Genomic DNA, 22609 nt, shown 5'->3' with positions numbered 1-22609 from the left:
CACTATCACAAGAGAAACAATGGAGCTTCTACTCGAAGACTGAAGATCAGGTGTACAGTTTTTCAGCCTTGTTACCCAATAGAGTACGCAACTGCTCTAAAGGTTGAGGATACGAGTAAATACACCTATCCAAGGGAAGCAACGTAGAAGCGTCACACAAAGAGACAAAGAGAAGACACGGACGAAATGTCTACGTCTTTACTTGCCTTTGGAAAAGCAACACATAGCTATTCCAAAGGACAAGTAAAGAGGGGTAGCTATAGACACCCAATTTCATCCAGGGGGCATACGAACGAAGAAATAGACATCTATTATCAAGGAAAGGAGCTCCCAATCATGGAAAATAACAGGACATGACATCAGAAGGCTAAAAGCTCAAATAAGCTGGTTTTAAGAGCCCGGAACGGGCTGTTCCAAAACTGGAACGGGCCGTTCCAAAATTGGAACGGGACGTTCTAAGCTCTTCAAAAAAAGGCTAAAACCTACATTTGGAACGGGCCGTTCCAAATAACAAAAAAGGCTTGAATTCTTAATTTGGAACGGGCCGTTCCAGAATGGCAATTATGTGTTAAACGCGCCTCTGGAACGGGCCGTTCTGATTTCAGAACGGCCCGTTCCAATACACTAAATTAACACGTAACAGCCAGATCCAGAACAGGCCATTCCGATTTTGGAACAGGCCATTCTGGAACCTTTCTGAAGTCTATAAATAAATAGCTTGGGCACAATTCTCCGAACCCTAAAAATTTTGACCAGCACTCCTTAGAGCTCGAAATTTCTCTTTTTTTTTCTCTCTCTCTCCTATTGTATTTCTTGAGTATTGTGAGGAAATTGTAGTGCGAAAGGTTGCCACAAAGCACCTAAAATCTCCCTATTTTGAAGATCCAATAGAGCTCATTCAAGAGGTATTTCAGTTAATTTCTTTCTCTCTTTTTTTTATTTCTTATCTATAATAATTATTGTTATAATAAAAACAATCATGTAGACATTTTAGGGTTAATTGTATTATTTAAATTTCAAGCATGTAAATAATCATTAATAAAAGGGGATTTAATATTTATATTATTATTATTTATAATGTTAACTTCGTCACATGGTACCGATTAAGCGCGTTGTAAGGGTGCTTAATACCTTCCCTACACGTAATCGACTCCCGAACCCAATTTTGGTTATTAAGGCCATTATTGGGCTTTTCTAAAAACCTTTTCTTTTTCCAATGTTTTGAGTAAAATATTGGTGGCGACTTTATAGAACCTATTTTCAAAATCATTGATTAAGGATTAGTCTGGTGTCCAGGCATTCCTTAGTTGATGTGATTTTCAAAAGGATGTTTAAACCATAGGTCGCAAGATCAGAAATTTTCGGGTTGCGACACTCTACAATGGGTACTATGTCAAAGTGTGGAAATTGAAAACAGCAAAACACCGGCTTCTAGAAGTGCACCAAAGCTCTCATGAAGGCAGGGTCAACAGATATCCTTAATAGGTTAAGGATTCTTTCGTCACACTTTTTAAAGTTAACCTTGGTTTCTCTAGGCATTAGAGTGCATAAGCTGCTAACTCTCAGCATAGGATAATTCAAAATGTTCACCTTTCTCAACAGTCAATGCATGCATGCTACTATCTATGCCTTCCAAATCTCTAAATGAATGTTTATTAATTATTATCCTAAAGAAATGCATGACATGTGACTTTCTGCCTAAGTATTATCATGTTTGGTTTGACTAGGGGTTATAATACATATTTTTTTTTACCATTTTTGAAATGAACTAACCTATATGATGCTTAAATAGGGAATAAGAAGGGTATAATTGTCATTTCCTCGTAATCAATCCGCATTTTATACAGGTCGGATAAGTCTGGTCCATAAAATAAATGGACTTATTTTTTAAGTCCGTATCCGGCCCGCCAAAATCCGTGGATAACAGACTGGGCCGCGAGCCTAAATAATGGTTCAAAAAAATTTATTTTTAAAAAATAAAAATACATAAAATTAGAAGAAAAAGATATTTTTTTTATTTATAAGCTAAATTTAATCATACTAAAATTTATCAATAGTTAAAATGGTTTAAAATACTAAATATTAAAATATTAAAATAAAAATAATTACAAATACTTAAATAATAGTATCAAACTTTCAATAATAAAAGCACCAAAATGTCATAAAAATAATTCAAATGATAAATACATACCAACTAAACATAATTTTAATGTCATAATAATTTAAAAAATTAAATACACAACTTAATATTAAAATTGTAATATTTAAAAATATTAATTAGTGAAGTCCGCGGACTAGTCCGCGAGCCCGCAGATTAAATCTACCAAGTCTGCGGACTTCACGAGCTAAGCTAAAAAATTAAATATAATCATACGGATTTTTTTTAAAAAAAAAGGGTCCATTATCTGCAAAATCAGCGGGCTTACGGACCGGTCTGCGGACCCAGGTCCATCTACCCACCCTTACTCACACAAAGTAACCCCCAAACGGCATAAATCCATGGTCTGTGGTCCCTATCAAAGAATGTGCTTTGTATAGGAAAGTTTTAAATGTCCTCACTAGTCTTTAAAGGTTCCTAAGGTGCCCTCATTATAAAGACCTAGTACCACTATTGCTATCATCTGGCAAACTCTAAGGTCTAACGCAGTATTTCAGGCTAAAGTAACTAGTTATCACCTTGAGTGTAATTTTTGACAAGGCTTGCAAGCTCTAAGGCCAAACTTGTGCTAGTCGTATGTCAACCACTCCTTACATTTATGCACTCATGCCCTCAAGTATAGAGGAAATTGTTGTGTGCAAGGGTTTGTGTACAATTGTTTATTTCAAACATGCAAATATAAAGTAATGGACTCCTTCCACCATGAGAGGGACTAAGACGTTCAAGATGAGGAGGAGCTCCTTGCCACGGCCAAGATCATGACTTTAAGTGATGGACTTTCCTTCAAGGGTGAGGCAAAGGAGAGAATGGGCGTGAAGGGTGGGTAGTGGGCGAATAGAGAAAATGAAGGGAGGGAGGCGTTTTGGGTGGTTCTAGGTTGGCTCACTTCACCAAGTGGAGGTAAAGGCCACTCAATAAACCCTAAACTCACTCTAGAGAGGAGATAGGAGGTCTAGGTCGTGATGACCTAGGTGACTAAGGAGAGGATTTGAGGCAAAAAAATGTTCACTCAAATTCATATATTCCAAAGTATTTACAAGGTGCATGGTTTAGGGTATTTATAGGGGAAGGAGCATTTAGGGTTGCATTTGGGAGTGTATGGCCGAAATTTACATTGCCAAATGCACTCCAAATGAAATCCAAATTAACTCTAGATGCTACTTGGTGGCCAATGATGGAATCTTTGGGTTTGGCTAAGCTACAACTAGGTGCATGATAAGACCATGCAACCTAGGTGCCCTTCACTTGGGCCTAAGCCTTTCCAAGTCCAAAAATAGATCAATGCTCACCAAAAAATACGTCTAGGCCCTAAATAAATTCCCTAGTCCAAATAAATAAAATCCTATAATTTAAGGCACCTCACAATACAAGGGTAAAATGGAAAATACAAGTAAAAATAAATCCTATGACTAAAATACCCCAAAATACAAGGGTAAAATGGGAAATACAAGTAAAATAATTCCTATGTCTAAGATACCCAAAATACAAGGGTAAAAATGGTAAAAATTAAAGACAAGGGCAAAATAGGCATAAGAGATAAATTCTAGGCTAACAAGGCTTAGGAGAGTGATTAGTATACTTTATCCATGAGAAGGATGTCTCTAGGGTGTTACCTCTCCTATCTTCTTCCAATCTCCTAGCCATGGACCTAGTGATGGGTCCCACATGAAGCTGCAAGGATGGTCCTCCATCATAAAGCCAACAAAATAAATACATGCAAAACAAACAAAGTAAATGAAACCAAATAGTTGAACTATTGTTCTCGTTTTGCTAGCTACATCATTTATTTGGACCTGAACCTCTTTGAGCTTCCCTAGTGGAGTCGCCATCTGTAGGAAGCTGAAAAAATTTTCAATCTTGCCCACAGATGGTTTAGACTTCCATTTTGAAAATCTCATCAATTAAAGAATGCCCAGACACTAGACTAATCCGTAACTAATGATTTTGGAAAGAGTTCATGGAGTCGCCACCAATATTTTACTCAAAACATTGGGAAAAAAAAAGAAATGAGTTTTAAAATACCAAAACGACCTTTACAACCAAAATTGGGTTCAGGGTCGATTATGTGTAGGGAAGGTATTAGGCACCCTACTACGGCCTAAATCAGTACCCTATAATGAAACTAGTGCGATTGTAAACAATAATTTAAATACTAAGTTCCCTTTTATTAACAATTATTTACATATGTACGCGATTTGCCCTAAAACGCCTACATGATTTCCTTTATTTATGATAGAAAGAATAAATAGTAAAGAAAGATACCTCTTAAAACGAGCTTTTATAAATACTTCCAATGTAGTGAATTTGAGGAGTTTTTTGGCTACCCTTCACACTTCACTTTGCCTCACAAATCTCAAGTACAACAAAAAGAGAAAAATTCTAGAATTTAAAGGTACTATTTAGAGACTAAATTTTCTGGCCCCAAGTACTATGCACAAGCCTACTATTTATGAGCATAAAAATCCACCAGAATGGGTCGTCCCGAATTTGAAATGTGTCGTTATGGACTTTTCTGTTACATGTAAAATTTGAACCTGGAATGGCCTAATCTTAAAGTGAAATGGCTCATTCCGGTTTTGAATTTTCCACATAACAAACTAGGCTAGAACAAGGTATTTTGACCTAGAGTTATAGGTCTTTTTCTAAGCTTGGAATGACCCGTTCCAAGCTACTAATGTTAAGTCACAAGAAGCAATTCCTAATACGATTTTGAATAAGACAAATATAATGCATATTGTTTTCTCTAACAAATGTGTTAGTGTTTCAGATAAAGACATAACTATAGGCAAGCTGAAGAACAGAGCACGAGGAACCAAGACGAAGGGCAAAAATCTAATAAGATGTTAGATGAGGGATCAAACAGAATCAAGACCAGCAAAAGAAGAAAGATAACGAAGCTTCAGATAACACAAGACCATGGACGATGGACAAAACTAAGTCAAAGTATCCTAGACAAAGACTCAAACACATAGACAAAAATCAAGAATGTTGGATTACGTCTGAAGTCACAACGAGAAGAACTACCTAGCATCCACACTCTCAAAAGAACATGTGAAGTCATCAAAATAGAAAAAGAAAGAAGAAGAAAATGGACTAGCGCTTATCCACAAATCAAAGTTGCATGTGTCAGAGCAAGTACACCTACCAGTCAGTAAAGGACAACGTCTCTGTAGCTACAATACCAGGAAAGTACAGAGATATCGGGGACATGACTAATGTCAGACATAGAAGCAAACAAATGGTACATAAGACTTCGTGAAATGCAGATTCAGCAAGCAAACATTAAATGCAAGAATCCATGAAGCTTGTACAACCTAAACAAGAGAATCTGAATGATAGCTAGTCGAGCATCAAACTTAGGTCTGATCATGGACGGAAAAACATTCAACAATGGAGTATTAGAAGAAGAGCCAAAAACAAGATCAAACATGGAATAAGGAAAGCTGTGTCGAACAACAGACGAAACCAAATGATCAATTCTATTAAAAGAACAGTTACGGCAAGGCACGTCGTGAGAACCAGACAAATCAAATTGGAAAGAGACAAAATACAAATGAGCTTCAGTTGACTGGGAGTCCACTATTAGATGAAAACATGTCAAGAACAATCTTCAGTGCAAAATGAAGAAATGGACCAAGCATGAAACAAAGATAGGAAGAAAGTCAACAACATGAAAGACACTCCAGATGAAAACAAAGTCTATCTATAGAGCTGACGAGACTAATGGAGAAGTCAATGCATCAATACTCACATGAAGATCCAAAAGTTGAGAAGCACATAAAATGATCAGACATAGACCAAACAAGATTATTATCATAGAATCAGATCTCAGAGGAAAGCTCAAACATCATCCACAATCATACAAGAAGCCCTCAACGATAAAAAAAAAAGGAAGAGAAATGAGTCAAAAGAAAAGGCATGCATGAGTCATAAAAAGTACTTTACTTTTTCAGAATAGGACAAACAGCTATATTGCCACGTGAATCAGAAAAGGACAAAAAGTTCCTCGGGCTCAACTAAATTCAAACATTGTTGACAGACTCAAAATACTACACTCAATGTCTCTAACAGGAAGTAACATTTAATGAAAGATTTTAAGCATTAAATGAGAAGATCAAACTAGTCGTGAACGACTATATCTGCTTCAATAGACACTTACAGCAGGCAGATTTCACAAGACTATATATAAGTCTCAACATCAAACCTTAAGAGGTGGGCTTTTGTTAGTTGGCCTTTGGCTATGCATTCTTAACCAAGTGATATCAAGCCCACAAAACAACAAAATTAGAGATAGAGCATATAGAGCCAAACGTACCTTGGTGTATTTCTCTCTATAAACTAAGGAGTTCCAAACATGTGGATTTCAGGAACAAAACCTTAGTGAGTGTACCAATCTATGTATCCTCTCTATGAGAGTAAACCTAACACTCAATCGTTGTAAGGACTAAGGCAGAGTACCTTAGTGAGTGTGAATTTCTTTGTATCCTCTCCTTGAGAGTAAGCTAAACACTCAGACCAAACCTATCTAGTATGATTGTAAAGCCTGAAGAGGCTAGGGAAAGAATACTTGTAAAGCCTGAAGAGGCTAAGAAAAGAATACTTGTAAAGCCTGGAGTGGCTAGTCAAAGAATACTCACTACTAGCCAGAAGTGGCTGATAAGAATATACTAGTGCTGGTGAGTGAAGCTGGCGGGCCAGGAGTGGTTGAGAATACTTGCAGAACAAGAAGTGGTTTAAGAGTACTAGAGCTAGTGAGTGAAGCTAGACAACCAGGAGTGGTTGAGAATACTCGTGACCAGGAGTGGTCGTGACCTAGGTGGTTTGTAATACAAACTGCTAGCCTGAAGAGGCTAATAACAATATACTAGCGCTGGTGATTGAAGCTGGCAGGCCAAGAGTGGTCGAGAATACTTGGACCAGGAGTGGTTCTAACCTGGATGGTTCATAATACTCACTACTAGCCTGAAGAGGCTGAGAAGAATATACTAGCGTTGATGAGTGAAGTCAACGGGCCAGGAGTGGTCAATAATACTTATGTACCTCATTTCATATTCAGTGAAACCCTTCAGTTAAAGGAGACTAGACGTAGCTCGATCTGAGTGAAGCAGTATAAAATAACTTGCATTACTAATTCCTATTTCTCATTACTGACTAACTCTTTGTGAAAAACTTTGTCCACCTAGAATCTCTTGGTGAAATCATTTTTAGACGCAGACGCAAACATTATTTAATATATATATATATATATATATATATATATATATATATATATATATATATACTTAATACACTAAAGAGTTTTGTCTTCTGATTATTCTTGAATGAGACCCTCTTGAAAAAGAAAATGCAATAACTTTTTGTTATTATATGACACATTTTCTTTCAGTAGACGATAAATCCTTCAGATGCAATGACCTTGTGTTAAACAAATTTTGCATAACCGTCTGGTATCTAAAAATGCATTGGACGAAGAACATCATTTTTGAGAAATGGTTCAAATTCCTTCTTACACACACACACACATATTCAACCCCCCCCCTTCTATGTGTTTCCGCTAACTTCAACTAATTCATGCACTTTGTGTTTTGCATCTTTGGATGTCCTATTAGCATGCTCCAGTGCTATTTTTGGGCCTTCAGGAGCTTCTTCTTCATGTTGAAAGTTGATTTCTTTGTTTTTTTTGCTCCCGAACAAAATTAGGTGTCTACATATCTTTATGCATGTTTATATGTTTGTGCTTTGTGCAAGTGACTATTTTTTATCCTAATTGACTTGAGAGTAGTATGATGATGATTCAATATAACTTGGGAAGTTTTCTAGATGAAGAAATCAAATTTTGAGATATTAGTCAAAATAATCGATTATTCACCTGTTTTCACTAAACTAAAAAACATTATTGTAATAATCGATTATCTGTAGAAATAATCGATTATTCTAGAAAGCACTCTATGGAATAGTCGATTATCCTGAGAAATAATCGATTAAATTGTTCTTGAGTGATTTTCATAATTATGAAGAACAAAATAATCCATTATTCTTATAAATAATCGATTATCTAAGATTAAAAACTATAAAAAATAGTTTTCTCATTCAGAAACTAATGCAAGTGATATTTTGACTGAACTTTGTGAAAATTTGAATCTCTGTGATTTTTTTGAAGTGTTTTCTTTGTGAAACCAAGAAGTAAAAAAATTTTGTGAAATGTTTTGAAGATCTCATCATCATCTTCACAATCTTGAAGAATAGGATAAAGATTTGTCTTGAGTTCAATTTCTGATTTGTTCAGCATACAGGTGAATTCGTTCCTTACTTTTTAGGTGTTAAAGTATGGTAAATCTTAAGTAGGTTTCTCAAGTATGGTAAATCTTGAGTAGGTTTCTCAAGTGTGATAACTCTTGTAGTGGGTGACTGCAAGAAGTGTTTTCTTGGGTTCAAGAAAAGTAGTATCTTGTATGTAGAAGTAGGTTGCACGTGTGTTGTGTGATTGTAAACCTTTTTACATAAAGATAGTGGACAAATCTTGATCAGGTTTTGATGAAGGACTGGATGTAGGCCACATGTGGAGTGGCTGAACCAGGATAAATCTCCTTGCACTCTTTCTTATCCTTACTCTTTTTTACTTGTGTAATCTTTGAGGGATCTCTTAATTAAAACTGATTGCATATGTTCTATATTTTTGTATGAATAATGTATTAATTGAAATGTAATATATGCATTGTTCAATGTTAAGATTCTAAAGATTAAAGAAAGACTAAAAGAGCATATAAGAGTATATCTCATAGATCAAGAACTCAATAAACTTCAATTGGAAAGTACCTTTAGAAAAGTTTTTTCAAATAAAGATCTAGAACTCTGATTAAATTTTGAAAAATCCAATTCACCCCCTCTCTTGGAATTAAGCCATCTTTTTTTTCTGACACTTATTACTTAGTCCACTTTCTCTTAGTGTATATTTTTCCTCGTAAATATTTTTCTTTATTTTTGACCATGTATTTTGGTCAAGTAGTATAGAAATTTTTTCCTTGTATTTGTTTTATTTTAGGGGTATAAATAGTAATTTAGGAGGGCTGCAACTAGTAAAGATCATTTTGGACTTACTAGACTTGGATGGGCCAAAAAATATTTTGCCTTGGCCCATGCTTGGACTTACACTTGCTTATGCAAGTGTTTTAGATGTCCAAGATATATAAGGGGAGAACATGTTCCTAGTTCATCCAAGTGGCCTATATGTCATATGACCTTGTCTAGTCAGACCAAACAACCATGTCACATGGCAAGCTATAATTGACTCTTTTAGATCTAGGATGGTCACATAAGTCACACTTTTCTTACCTTACCACATGGAAAGCTCTCACTAGCCATCCTAGATCTAAGTTAATGACATGTGGAGCTTGGTTGGTTGAATTTAACTAGGTTAGTTTAGAGTAAGTAGTTTGAGTTCAAGTTAACCTAACTTAGGTTATCTTAACCTAAGTTATCTTAGCTTACACCACAAGCTACCAACTCCTATATATAGCTTTCTTCTTGTAATAACTCATCACTTTTGATGATTATAAGAGATATAATATTGAGTTTTCTCTCTTCCGAAAGTCTTAGTTTTCTTCCTTGGAAAAATCTCTTCTTAAAAACTTTTATCAAGGAATTCCTCCTTAAGACAAATAAAGCTAGTTGAAGTGGTACACCAATCACCTTTGACCTAGTTTAATCATAGACTCACACTATACCTAAACAAAGTATATATGCATGAATCACATCACAACATTACAATATGCAATAATCCACTTCCTCATTTTCCAATCCACAACATTAGACTTATCCACTATATCTCATCATAATACTTGCGTTAAATTCATAACATCATACCTCAAGACAACTTCTCATAAAACATCGTTAATACATACACATCGGAATACATCATTCAATTAGCTTCTTAATATTACTAGCTCATTATTTTTATTCTCTTAGTTCTCAGTCTTAATCCCTTATCTCAAGTTCTTAATTATCTATTTATTCATACAATTAACATTGTTTGGAAAAATGGCATGGTGCCTGATAAGGTCGAACTTGCGCTTGGTGTAAAGAGGTCAGGGACCTCTTTGTCTCAATCTCACCCAACATGGCTACACCCACACTCGACATCAAGGAGTTAGCGGGACCCCGTTGGAACCCTCTTGTTTGGAATGATCTAGGCCATACCTGGAGTGCTACTCCTCCAAAAATCGATGCAAAATGGAGTTAGGCACCAATCTTCATGCTCGGTGTAAAGAGGTTTGGAACCTTTTTGTAGTACCGTGTCCGACATGACCCTTCTCATGCCCGACATGGTCACAAACTTTGTACTTCATAGAGTCGTGATATGCATAATTCATTTAACACTATTTCACTCACACACTTCCATTTACTTCAATTCATAATTCAATCAGTCAAATTAGTTGTTCATCGATCATTCATATATCAACTTATCATCATCAACTCATACAAACATCATTTAATCAAATCAAGAACCCCAATTTATACACAAATTACCCTAACCCTTCACCACTTCAATTCATCACCAATATATTAATCCAACATGAATCACCAAAAAACTTCATAGAATATAACATGAATGAGTTACTAATTCATTCATAAGCATTTACACAGATTAAATTCGTCAACCTAAGAAGCTTAAGGATCGCTTCTATACCTCTATCTCTCATATATGCCTATGGATGTGACAATCTCACTCCCCATATATTTGGATTGATGATCTCACGATTTAACACATTTCCCATAACTTTGATCGCTATTTCATACTCCCTCTAGTGTTCTTCTCTAAGTTCCCTTATATGAGTGCTTTAGGTTTTCAGCTAAAAGATGTGTACCTCTATTTGTTTCTCTTAATAAGCCTTCTAGTTGGGGTTAGAGTTTAACTCAATCCTCTATAATTTCTCACTACACTTATTTTATTTATTAATATATTTCTCTGTACTATAACTTCATTAATCTAAAATATTTATTCATTTATTTAAAAGCTACTCCTATATTACTACCATTAAAAGCTACAAGAAAGCTAAAAAAAGATAAGGATAACATTAATATTATTTATTGATAATAACCTTTAAAGAGAGATACACTTATATAACCCTAGGAAGTATCAATCAATGGATAGTATTTATCCATGTGTATCAACATCTAATTATTTTAAGAGATAAAAATAAATATTTAATTGCATTCAAACAATACCTTTTTCTGTCCCTTTTTGAATATATGTTCTCATTAGTGCAACATCATGTGAAAGATCATACTTAACAAAGAAAGTGGGTGTCAAAGGTATTAAAAAATCACATTTGACACTCAAACTATGACAGGTATAGAAAAATTAGAATCACTTAACATAGAAAAGTCATAATCTTGTGTTAGATGTTTGATAGACGTAAAAAGTTTGGACTTTTTATATTGTCTATCTCTATATCAAGTCTAGAATCGCTATAGAAAGTGTAATTTGACCGACATTAAATGTCTTCTCCATACAAGTGACTTGTTGCTAATAATTTTTTTTTAAAATGTGTTGATACTTATAAGAACTTTTTGCACAATATACTTTTCTAGTTTTCATTGAATTAAAAAATTCGAAAACATTGAGTTTCATTACATAGCTCGGATCCTTGAACAACTCCTCAGTCCTTACTCTTCGGAGACAAACACAAACTTTATTATTCATGTAGAAATCATGACTAAAAGTATATTTAATTATCAATTACACAATATACAAGACAACATCTTGTGCAAGAACGTTTTGGATTGTGGTGCCGAATGCGGTCTAGCACAGTGAACAATTTCAGATCCATCAATTCTACTTTGCTTTGCTTTCTCACACTCATTCAAGAATGTTCCAAATGCACCTTCACAGTATTTAACTGCCTCTGAAACTTTTAAGTTCTCTGTTAGCTTGTTGCAGTATATACTCTTACTATGATCCCCATTTAGAGTTGCTGCCATATATATCAAATCTTCCTGAAATTCACTCAATGGTGCCTCTTCTACAGCACCAACCTCTCGCAATTTCACGGGCTCAGGCAATTTCTCTGGAAATTCATAATAGAAATAATCAAAAGGAAATATTTATGCAATATTTAGGTAAGTAATTAATATATGTAATAGCTAGCTAGAGACAGATATAAATCATATTACACCAGAACTATATATTTCCACCCTTTCTTCGTGAAAGTTTGAAACCAAGAAATAAATAAAACTCAAAAGTGAAATACTTATAATTATTGATAATAAAAAAGCATCTTAAGATACCTGGACAATCAATTCGTGGGGTAGTTAGAGATAAGAGTTCCTCGAGTGTTCCAGCCCATTCATCACGCTTTGTCAAAAAGTGAGGCAGGTTGAATATTTTCTTAACGGTCGCTGGTATAGACGAATGTTCATACTGTGATGTTGGGAATGGCCCTGAAGGTTCATGCAACACTATATACAATACAACATAGTTACTTTTTTTGTTTTTTTCAGAAGAACAACATATAGTTACTTATTACACCATCAGTTCATGTTTTTACTTTAAAAATTTAGACTTAAATATATATTTTTTATTAATATACAATAAATAAATTTTGAGTTTAGATCGAATTGTATTTTCTTAAAGAGTGAATATCGAAGTTAATTCAAAGAAGTTGATTAAGTTAATTATCCATTCTCATTTTGAATATTTTACTTGTTATTGTACAAAATTAACAAAAAGGAAAGGAAAAGTATTTTAGTTTACTACTCCCTCTATTTTTTTTTTTTTCATTGTCTTTAAAGTTATGTACAAGAATTACGACAATTATTAATATTTTAGTTTTTAAAGTATTTATTACATATTTTCCTGTTATACCTTTTAGGTGGTTGGAGAATAAATAATACTTTAGAAAACGAATAGACACATTAGACAGTAAACATACATTAATTATCAAGGGTAAAAAAAAAAAAAAAAGTTAATAAGTTATTAATTTTAGAAAAGTAACAATAAAAAAAATAACAAAATCTGACAAAATAACTATTAAAAAAAACAGAGAGAAGAATATTATATAACATGTTTAGATACAACTTAGAAATTTTTTTTAGAGTTTTCTACCAAAAATAAAAAGTATTTTTCGATAAAAGGTTCTTAAAAATCTTATATATACTTATATCTAAGCATGCTCAAGTATATTAAAAAAAAAATCACTCACTCAATATGTGTTCTCTCAATCATATATATAATTAATATGTTTTTTCTTATAACTAAGAGAAACAAACTCTCACCAAATCATCCATTTTAGAGATAAACTAATATTTGCAATTCTAATTTTATAGACAAACAAAGATCAGACATGAGTAATTATTAAAGAATATAAATATCAAATTATTTGGATTAAACCTTTTGTACTTAATTAGTATTTTCATATGTAATATGCTTTTCTTAATGTAGTAGTATATTCTTTTATGGGATCAAAAAAATTAATTTTCCCTTATCTTGACATACATTTTGATTTTGAGACATCATCCAAATATGCATATATTCACCATATACCTTTTCCTGGCTCAATCCATGGAGAAACAATGATAGTAGGAACCCTTACACCAAGTCTATCAAACTGAAACTTCATTGGTTCAGGACCTGCAATGTCATCTGGGCGTGGCACTCCAACCACTGGAGTTGGCACGTGATCATAAAAGCCACCATGTTCATCGTACGTGATCACAAACAAGATTTCATTCCACTGTGGACTACCTCTTAGTGCCTCGTACACTTCCTTCACAAATCTTTGTCCCTCGGAAACATCATGAGATGGATGATCATCATTCGCGGGCAGTGACAACAAGTCAAAGTATCTTTGTTCAATCACCACGTAGTTTGGCAATTTCCCTTCTTCGCAATGCTTCTTGAACTTTAAATCGAATGGTAGGAAGTTGTCTGCGTATTTCAGTTTCCTGAGATTTCTGAATTGTTCGTGACAAGATTAATTTGTTAACAGAATATTTACGAGGGAAAAAAAAAAACATAAAAGCTATATAGTAATCACAATTTTTTTAGTGCCACAGAGCACAAAATAATAAATACTTTTTAAACAAAAGAAATCCATGTTAATCATCTTTTCTTTCTTCCCTATTTTATTTTCCCTCCAAACAAATCACTAGACTATCGATTAGAGACTCGTCTTTCAATGTATCGAGATTCATAAAAGGAATTGATTAACGTATATATTATTTTATACACACATATTTAAAAATTAAAATTTTAGCCACATATGCTTAAAAGACACGTATATTGATAATTGAAATGATTTATCTTTAGCTACTTAAGATTCTGATGGAGACAAGATTATCTTAAAGTGATTAATTTATTCAATGACTATTTGGAAAGAAACATAAAAGTTATTTTAAGTGCAATTGTGAAGCATTGGGTGTTAATTAATTTACATTATATCTATCAATAATAAGTGAAACGCCAGTTTTGTCAACATAAAAGGAGTACATTGGGAATATATAGACATTTTGGAATCTACATAATGAACATGTGTGAGTCATGGTCATGTCTGTGTTTCATTCAAATATGAGTTGTTTTATTTTATAAGAATTGGATCCAAAATATTGTTTTGTATATGATAGCCTCAGCGAATTAATTCTCAAACATCCATCCGTTGTTGTACCCATCACTCTTTCATAAATGCGTAAGAGTTTAACTATACGCACACACAAAAAAAAGGAAAATGCTAATGTACTGTCAATGATTTTCAATGTAAGTTATTAATTAACAATTATTTGCTTTTCAATTTTTAATCAGCATGCTTCGTGTACATATTAGTAGGATTTGACAAAGGAATATTTAAGAAAGCATACACCGAAGAAATGTTTAAATTATAAAATACACTACTAAATAATTTAATTTTTCAATTTTATTCATAGTTAATTAAATTTTAAATATTTCTTATTTTTAATTAAAAAATTACATACACAATATATACAACTAAATATTCTAACTCTTAAAAAGAAAATAGATCCGCTAAAAAAATTGACAGAGAAGATACTGCAGGATTTTTCAGTAATGTAGATAAATAAAAGATAAAGAGAAAAATTAGGTACAAATTAAAAACAATTTTTTGAGAATTTTTCTATTAAAAATTAAAATTATTTTTCAATCAAGCAATTTTTTAAAATATTTTTTAGTTCATATTCAAACACATTTTAAAAAAAGAGTAAAAAATGTAAGTGAAGTGTCTTTACCTATAAAAAAGAGTTGATGGCGGGTACTGATAATATATTCCAAAACTAAACCCATTTTCGTCCAAAGAATCGAATATAGTCTTCTGCGGCAAACCACCAATTAGTTTCTTTGTATCTTGAGTCGTCAACCCATACGACGTCGCAGAGTGCACGTAAAGCCGGTTCGGTTGGGTCGGACCGGGAACCGACGCGAACCACCGATCACAAACCGCAAACTCCTTAACTAACTCCCTAAAAACCGGTAACACCTCCGGTTTGTACCCGTTCATCACCGTCTCCGCCGTCGACCCTTTCACTTGCTTCGCCGAGTTTTGCGCGAAGCCTTGCATGCTGGGCGGCAAATTCTTTGCCGCCGAGGCTTCGCTCCAAGGCTCGCCGAAAACTTGTTCATAGACATCCTCCACCGTGTGACCCGGATCCGGTTCAACAAAACCGGACTGGTCGTTGAAATGAACCCGGTTCGAGTTCGGGTCCGATGTGGAAACCGGGTTCGACTCTGAACCGGTGACCCCGTCGATTTCCGGGTTAAGGGACTTCATCCAACCTAACATGTGGTCGAAGGAGCGGTTTTCTTGAACCAAAACGACGATCGTTTTGATGGGGTAAGAACCGGGACTTGAAGACATGTTGATTATACGTCTCGTGTTGAATTGTTGGTCGATTCTGAAATGGGGTGGGAAATTGGGAATGGAAGCTTAGAAATGAGAGTGGGTGGAAATAATATGTGTGATTACATGATGAGAGTGGTTAATAATGAGATTGGAAAGATAATGTTGATGATTTTTCAGATCCTTGAATAATGGTTTTGTTGGAGCTTTTAGGCACATGGTTTAGCTAGCTACCACTATAGAAAAATTTGGTAAAGATGCCTTTGTCGCATATTTTACATGTTTTAGTGTGTGGTATGGTGGGCTCAAATTGGGTAATTATTGATATGGTATTTACATTTTTAGTGAGATATGATATGAAAGCATAGTTTTAAAAATCGGACCGGTCATCGAACCGGTTAAGGTACTGGGTCAGTGGGTCAAAGGTTGAATCGGTGGGTCACTAGTTGAACCGCATGACTCGATTTTTATTTATTTTTATTAAAAAGTATTCATACTAAATATATTTTATACTTATAAATTTTAATAAATTCATATCTTATTTTAAATTTCAATTTTTCTATCTTATTTAAATTTATTTTTATTTTTATTTTGTAAAAAAATACATAAAAAAATTACATGTTAAACGGTATATTAATACAAATTAAAAATATAAATAATATGTACATATATAATATACTTGCAATTAATATCAGAAAATAATATATGTAATATTTACATAGATATTACATTATTAAATATATAATTTAAAATTAATAATATACTATAAAAGTTATTTAAGTTGTATATATTGCAAACAAATATATTAGAACAAGTAGTCATTGTTATATTTAATAAGATTCCTTGTTTTTTCATTAAGAGATTCAATTTTCATTATTATTTTTGTGATTTATGGTCCCTTAAAAAAATTAAAAAAAAAAAGTGGTTGAACCGGTTTGACCCACCGGTTCACCGGTTGAACCGGAAAATTGACCGGTTCAATCCGGTTTGAAACGGGTCGACTGCATAACCGATCCAACTTCAGATTCAGACCGGCTGGACTACCGGTTCCGGTCCAACCGGTCCGACCGGCCGGGTCAATCCAGGTTTTAAAACACCGTATGAAAGTAATAAAAGTAGAGGAAAAAAAATGTGGATTCTAAGTTGGGAATATGGAAGTTGTGTAACCACTAGGATGGTCTTTGGGTCCAAGTCATACGTTGTAATGAGGATGCCTTGCCTCGTATTGCTAACCGTCAGAATCACTCTCAGTTCTCGTTTGCTATGCCTGGCCACCTTTCATCTCAAATATGACTTGGTGTGTTGATAATTTTTTTGTTATTTTTTAAATATATATTTAATTTCTTAAATTTGAAGTAAGTTTATTTTTAATTTTTTAAATTTAAAATTAGTCTTTTTAATTTTTTTAATTTCAAAAATAAATTATTTTAATTTTTATATTTAACTTTTATTAAGGAATTTGTTAAATATTGTTGTATAACATCTATATAGAGATATTTTTGTTAATGAAAATATTACATCAAACTTGATTAATGATGTATAATTATCTTAATCTATCGTTTTTAGACATATTATTGATGGCTTAAAAAATTAAAATAATATTTTAAAAATATAAAAATTAAAAATAACGATTTTAAATTTAAATAATAAAAAATAAATCTACCTTAAATTTAAAAGCTTAAAAGTATATATAAATTTTTTTTATTCATAAAAATTACGATGACTACACTAAGATTGAAACATAAAATATCGTAGATTTTATTCTAATTCTTTATTATTATACTCACTTTCTTGGTTCTAATTTGTTGGATTTAGAACTTCTTAATAAAAAATATAAATAAAAAAAAACTCGTATATTATTAAATCGGCATTAATAATTTATCCATCTCAAAAGCTAATTTTTAATTAATTGACTGTACGTATTCATGAAATTCATAAAATCATACGATAACCTTTATAATGTTATTTGTTCATCAAATCAGTTATTTTAATTTATTTTTTATATCTCTTAATTGTAAGATTTTTTTGTGTGTGTGCTTTCTATAGCTACCATTATTTGCTATTATTACTATAGGTATGATTTTACTTTCTTTAGTTACTTTTCTTTTTTCCTAATTTGATAGAGAATCTGCTTTCCTTGTCTCACGGTTAATTGATTGAGAATCAAGTTTAACCATGTTAATTATTAAGAGCCATTATTTATTTTTCCAAAAACTTTTTATTAGTAAAAATTTATACATTTTTCGAAAATTAAAAGGAATAGATTTTCAAATATATATCATAAAGTTACTTTTTTTAATTTTGGAAATTCTAAAGAAGAAAAAAAAAACAAATCTAACCTATGCTTGTATTAATTTAGTCATCTTTTTTATTTTAGCATTAAATTATAGAGGAAAGAGTGAGAATTACGGATGAAACTCCTTATCAAGGAAAAAGAAAAATTGGGAGAAAATTAACAGTAAAAAGTCACGGAAGAGAAGAGACAGGCTAAGGAAATTCAGTGAGATATAAAGAAGAGAATATAGACGAATGAAGAAAGATAGAGAAATTGACATAACTCGTTGGTTAGTTATTCATATATGTTTTACAATTTTAAATTATCTTTCTTGTGTCTTTTTCTAGAAAAAGAATTCGTTAACTCACCCATGATGGATATCGTGGTAATCTAATATAGTAACATCCAATTGGTATCATGTAGTGGTGCAAGTTAGGTTAATACGTTTTAAATTCAAATTTTAATCTCATTTTGTAATTTTGATAGATAAAAAAATTAATAAGAAGAGAAATTTAGTTATTCTAAGAGGAAGTTTACCTATAATTACTCTAATATTTAAGTTTCAATAATCTAAACATTAAATTAAAAATTCTTACTATGTAAATAAAGTCTGCAAATTTTCATCCAATAGTAAAAATAGTGACTTCCAATTGTTTATAAGATATTTATAATTATTATTTTAGAGCATGTGCAAATTATATAATATTTATTTTATATAACTAAATTTTTATAATAAATTAATGTTTTTAAATATATAAAAATATATTATAATTAACATTTATAGTAAATAAATATTTTAATCATATAATTTGATTTTCAATTATGATAAATAATGTATATTACAATATAAGATTAGTTTTAGCGAATGATCATTTCTATTAAGAAAATATTAAAATTTAATATATTAATATAAATAGTTATGATAATTAATTTTAAAGAAAATTACATTTTTTTTCTTGTATAATTTGTTTAAATGAAATACATCTTCTCTCTAAATTTTTAAAATCACTCACTTTCTTTAAAATAATATCATTATTTAAAGTGAAAAAAGAGAAAAAATAAATAAATAAAAGCTCATTCACATTCTGTCAATCATATTAAAAATGTAAGAAATTAAAAAAAAAATCTAAGATTAAAGTATTTTTATTAAAAAAAAACTGATAAGAATACTCTTTATCAAGATATTTATTTATTATAAGTTTAAATTATAATATCCTTTATATATTTAAAAATATTTATTTATTATAATTTTTAATTATATAAAATAGAAGTTTGTTTTATAAATTATACATACTAAAATACTTACCAAACGAAATAAAGTTTTATATGATCAGAATTGCATCTAAGAATAATACAGTCTACGCCACATATTTTTAACTTTCACGTATTTCTTATAGTTTTAGTTTTTTTTCTTCTTTTATTATGGATATCAGATAACCATTAATCGACCACATGATTTATGATTATCGTTAGTATGAAAGATTTTTGTACACTAATTAAAAATTGAATACAGATATATTTTCGGCAAGATATATTATCTTCGTGAGTGCAAAAAAATAAAAATAAAAATTCCATGAGTAACAAACTTTCCATTTCACAGTTTAACTATATTACTCTTTTTATAACTATATTATTAATACTATTATCTCATTTAAGTTTAACACAATGCTGAACTTTATGATATGTGTATGAAGAGTAAAGACTCAGTTTGAAAGGTAAAAAAGAAAATTAAGATAATAAGTTCAAAATTTATATCCAAATATTACTTCATGCTTATGCCTAATTCTCTAAATTCAATTTATGTTAAGTGGAGAATATTTAACTAAATGGATAGAACGAGAAAAAGGATATAGGCACGGTACTAACTAATTTCGTTTTAATTATTAGTGGAAAATCAGTCTTTTACGTCACCTTTTTTTCGTCAGACATAAAGACACCTAACGTAAAAAATCTACGTCAGATATGAAGTACAGTCCGACGTAGATTTCAATTTTTATGTCGGACTCCTTTTGGTCCGACGTTAAAAAGTTATTTTATTCCCCAGCACCTTCATCTTTTTCGTGCACGCAAGTGTTTTTACATATTTTCCTTTAGGGTTTTCCTCTAGCAATTTCTAGCGACAACAACGACAACAACGATGCCAATGACAACGACGATAAGCGGCGATGACAATGACGGTGAGCGGCAACGACAACGACGATGAGCGCAAGTGTTTTCACGGATTGAGGTTAGTGTTTTCATGTTTTTTGTGTAAAAATGTTGTTTTACTCCTGCATGTACGCAAGTGTTTTGACATTGTTTTCCTCTCCAATGGTTTCCAATGATAATGGTGATAGACCTTTGGGCATTTTTCGTTCACGGTACACGGTAGTAAGACTCATTTTTTATTCTGGACCTATCTCTCCGATTGGATTGAAACATTTGAGTATTTTTTGGACATGTTTACGGATTGAAATTATTTTTTGATTTATCTGTCAATCATTTTACGTCAGACATGGAGATATTCAATGTAATTTTACTTCGGCTAAAAAACTTAACGTAAATTTACGTCTCCCGCATTAACGTCAGACTTTTTTCCACATAAAAGGTCTAAAGTAACAAACATAAAATATTTCTTTTATACTAGTGAATACGTGAGCTGCATATAAAGTTAAAGAAGGATAAACTTAAATATAATTTTATAGGTATTTTTAGTAATTTTATTAAATTCAAATTCAGATTTTATCTCAAAAATCTATAGTAATATTCTACACAAACCATTATTAGGTTGATTTGATGAGGTTAGACTTTAATTTTGATAAGAGAATAGTACCATAAGTTAGTAGCACCTTAAAAAGTTACATCTAAATTTTATCCTAATAATTTTATAAACTCTTGATATACATTAATGTCATTTTTACTTAACATTCTCACAATAATTATTAAAATTGAATAGAAAAAAATATAGAGGAATTTTTTTTTTTTTTTAGGTTCGTTCCTGAAGTATCCACCGCCGACAGCAGTGACTAATCTCCTCGCTACGTTGGAGGTACCTCAAAAGGTGGGATAGCTGGCCCCAAGATTTAACGCGCGGCTGCATACACAAGGCAGGATTCATCTACACTATTAATAAACGAAAAAAAATATAGAGGAATTTGAGATAATGGGTAACTTAACAAAAAGGTATAAAAAAGAAGAAGAAAAAAAACAGTGATGTGAAAAATAAAAATAAATAAGTAAATAAGTAAATAAAATTTTTCATCTACACTATTAATAAACGAAATTGTCTCTTTTTGCAGATATTGTTTTCAGATAACTTTACCCTATGATTATCTCTTAGAATATACCTTTCAAATTACTTTCTTTTTCTACCATTTTTCAAAAATTACGTCCTACAATTACATTTTTTTTAAAAAACTTCTAAATAACTATTTTTTTTTTAAAAAAAAATCACATCGAATTACTGGGTGTTGTTGTTGTCAGAGACAGACTCACGTTGTGGGGCAGTTGCCCCCACTAACTTTTCAATTTGCTTTTTAATAATATATAAAATATTATATTATATTTATTTAAAATTTAAAAACAAAAAAATTAAATAAAAACTAAAAAATTTAAAATTAAAACCGAATTTGTTGCAGGAACAGATGCACTAATTTGTGCCCCACTAACTTTTCAGTTTTTACTAATAATATATATAATATTATATTATCTTCATTTAAAATCTAAAAACAAAAAAATAAAAAATAAAAACTAAAAAAATTATAAAATTAAAATTGAATTTAAGTTTTGTTGCAATTATCTTTATATGAGAAAGAAAATGTTTTTAAAAATATTTTAATGTTATAATAATTAACAACAAATTACATATTTTAAAAAAAATGTTATGCATTTAAATTGTAAATCAAGATAAAAAAAATTATAAATTAAATAATATATGTGTTTTAAGTTTAAAAAAAATATAAGTTGTTATTAACCTCTTTTTAAATATTTTATATCTTTTTTTGTTTTTTTTTTATTTTTTTTTATTCTTTTTATATTTTGAGGTTCTCTTCTACCTCTAACATATTTTAAAGTATAGAAGAGTGAAATTGGAAGAAAAATAAATAAACTTCTTCTTCCATCTATACTCCTTCTTGTTTGAACAACTAAACTATACATTTAAAGTGGTCTTTGAGATTAGTGTATTTAAAGTTATTATTTTTATATTGCTTCATTTGAATTAAATTTTTTTATTTTCAATGAGAAATTTAGTATTTTGATTTTGATTTACTCATTCTATTTTTATGTTTAGAAGAAACATTGTATGTTATGAACATTACGTTAATTAAAATTATATTGCTTTTAGTTGTAGCA

At 31.3% G+C, this 22609-nt stretch overlaps 1 protein-coding gene across 1 annotated transcript; it reads right to left on the bottom strand.

Annotated features, from left to right (window-relative positions):
• Positions 1–11725: 11725 nt before the first annotated feature.
• Positions 11726–16251, bottom strand: LOC109812479 (non-specific phospholipase C4). The gene is made up of 4 exons (XM_020376456.3): positions 15395–16251; positions 13701–14110; positions 12446–12616; positions 11726–12225 (listed from the first exon to the last, which is right to left on the bottom strand). The coding sequence occupies exons 1-4, from the start codon at positions 16018–16020 to the stop codon at positions 11894–11896; spliced, it is 1539 nt and encodes a 512-aa protein (XP_020232045.1). The 5' UTR covers positions 16021–16251; the 3' UTR covers positions 11726–11893.
• Positions 16252–22609: the final 6358 nt, after the last annotated feature.

This window comes from Cajanus cajan, chromosome 3 (genome assembly GCF_000230855.2).
Source record: "Cajanus cajan strain Asha chromosome 3, NIPB_CcT2T_4, whole genome shotgun sequence".
Lineage (NCBI taxonomy): Eukaryota > Viridiplantae > Streptophyta > Magnoliopsida > Fabales > Fabaceae > Cajanus > Cajanus cajan.
The sequence above is the reverse complement of the archived record's forward strand: the minus strand, read 5'-3'. Positions and strand labels throughout refer to the sequence as shown.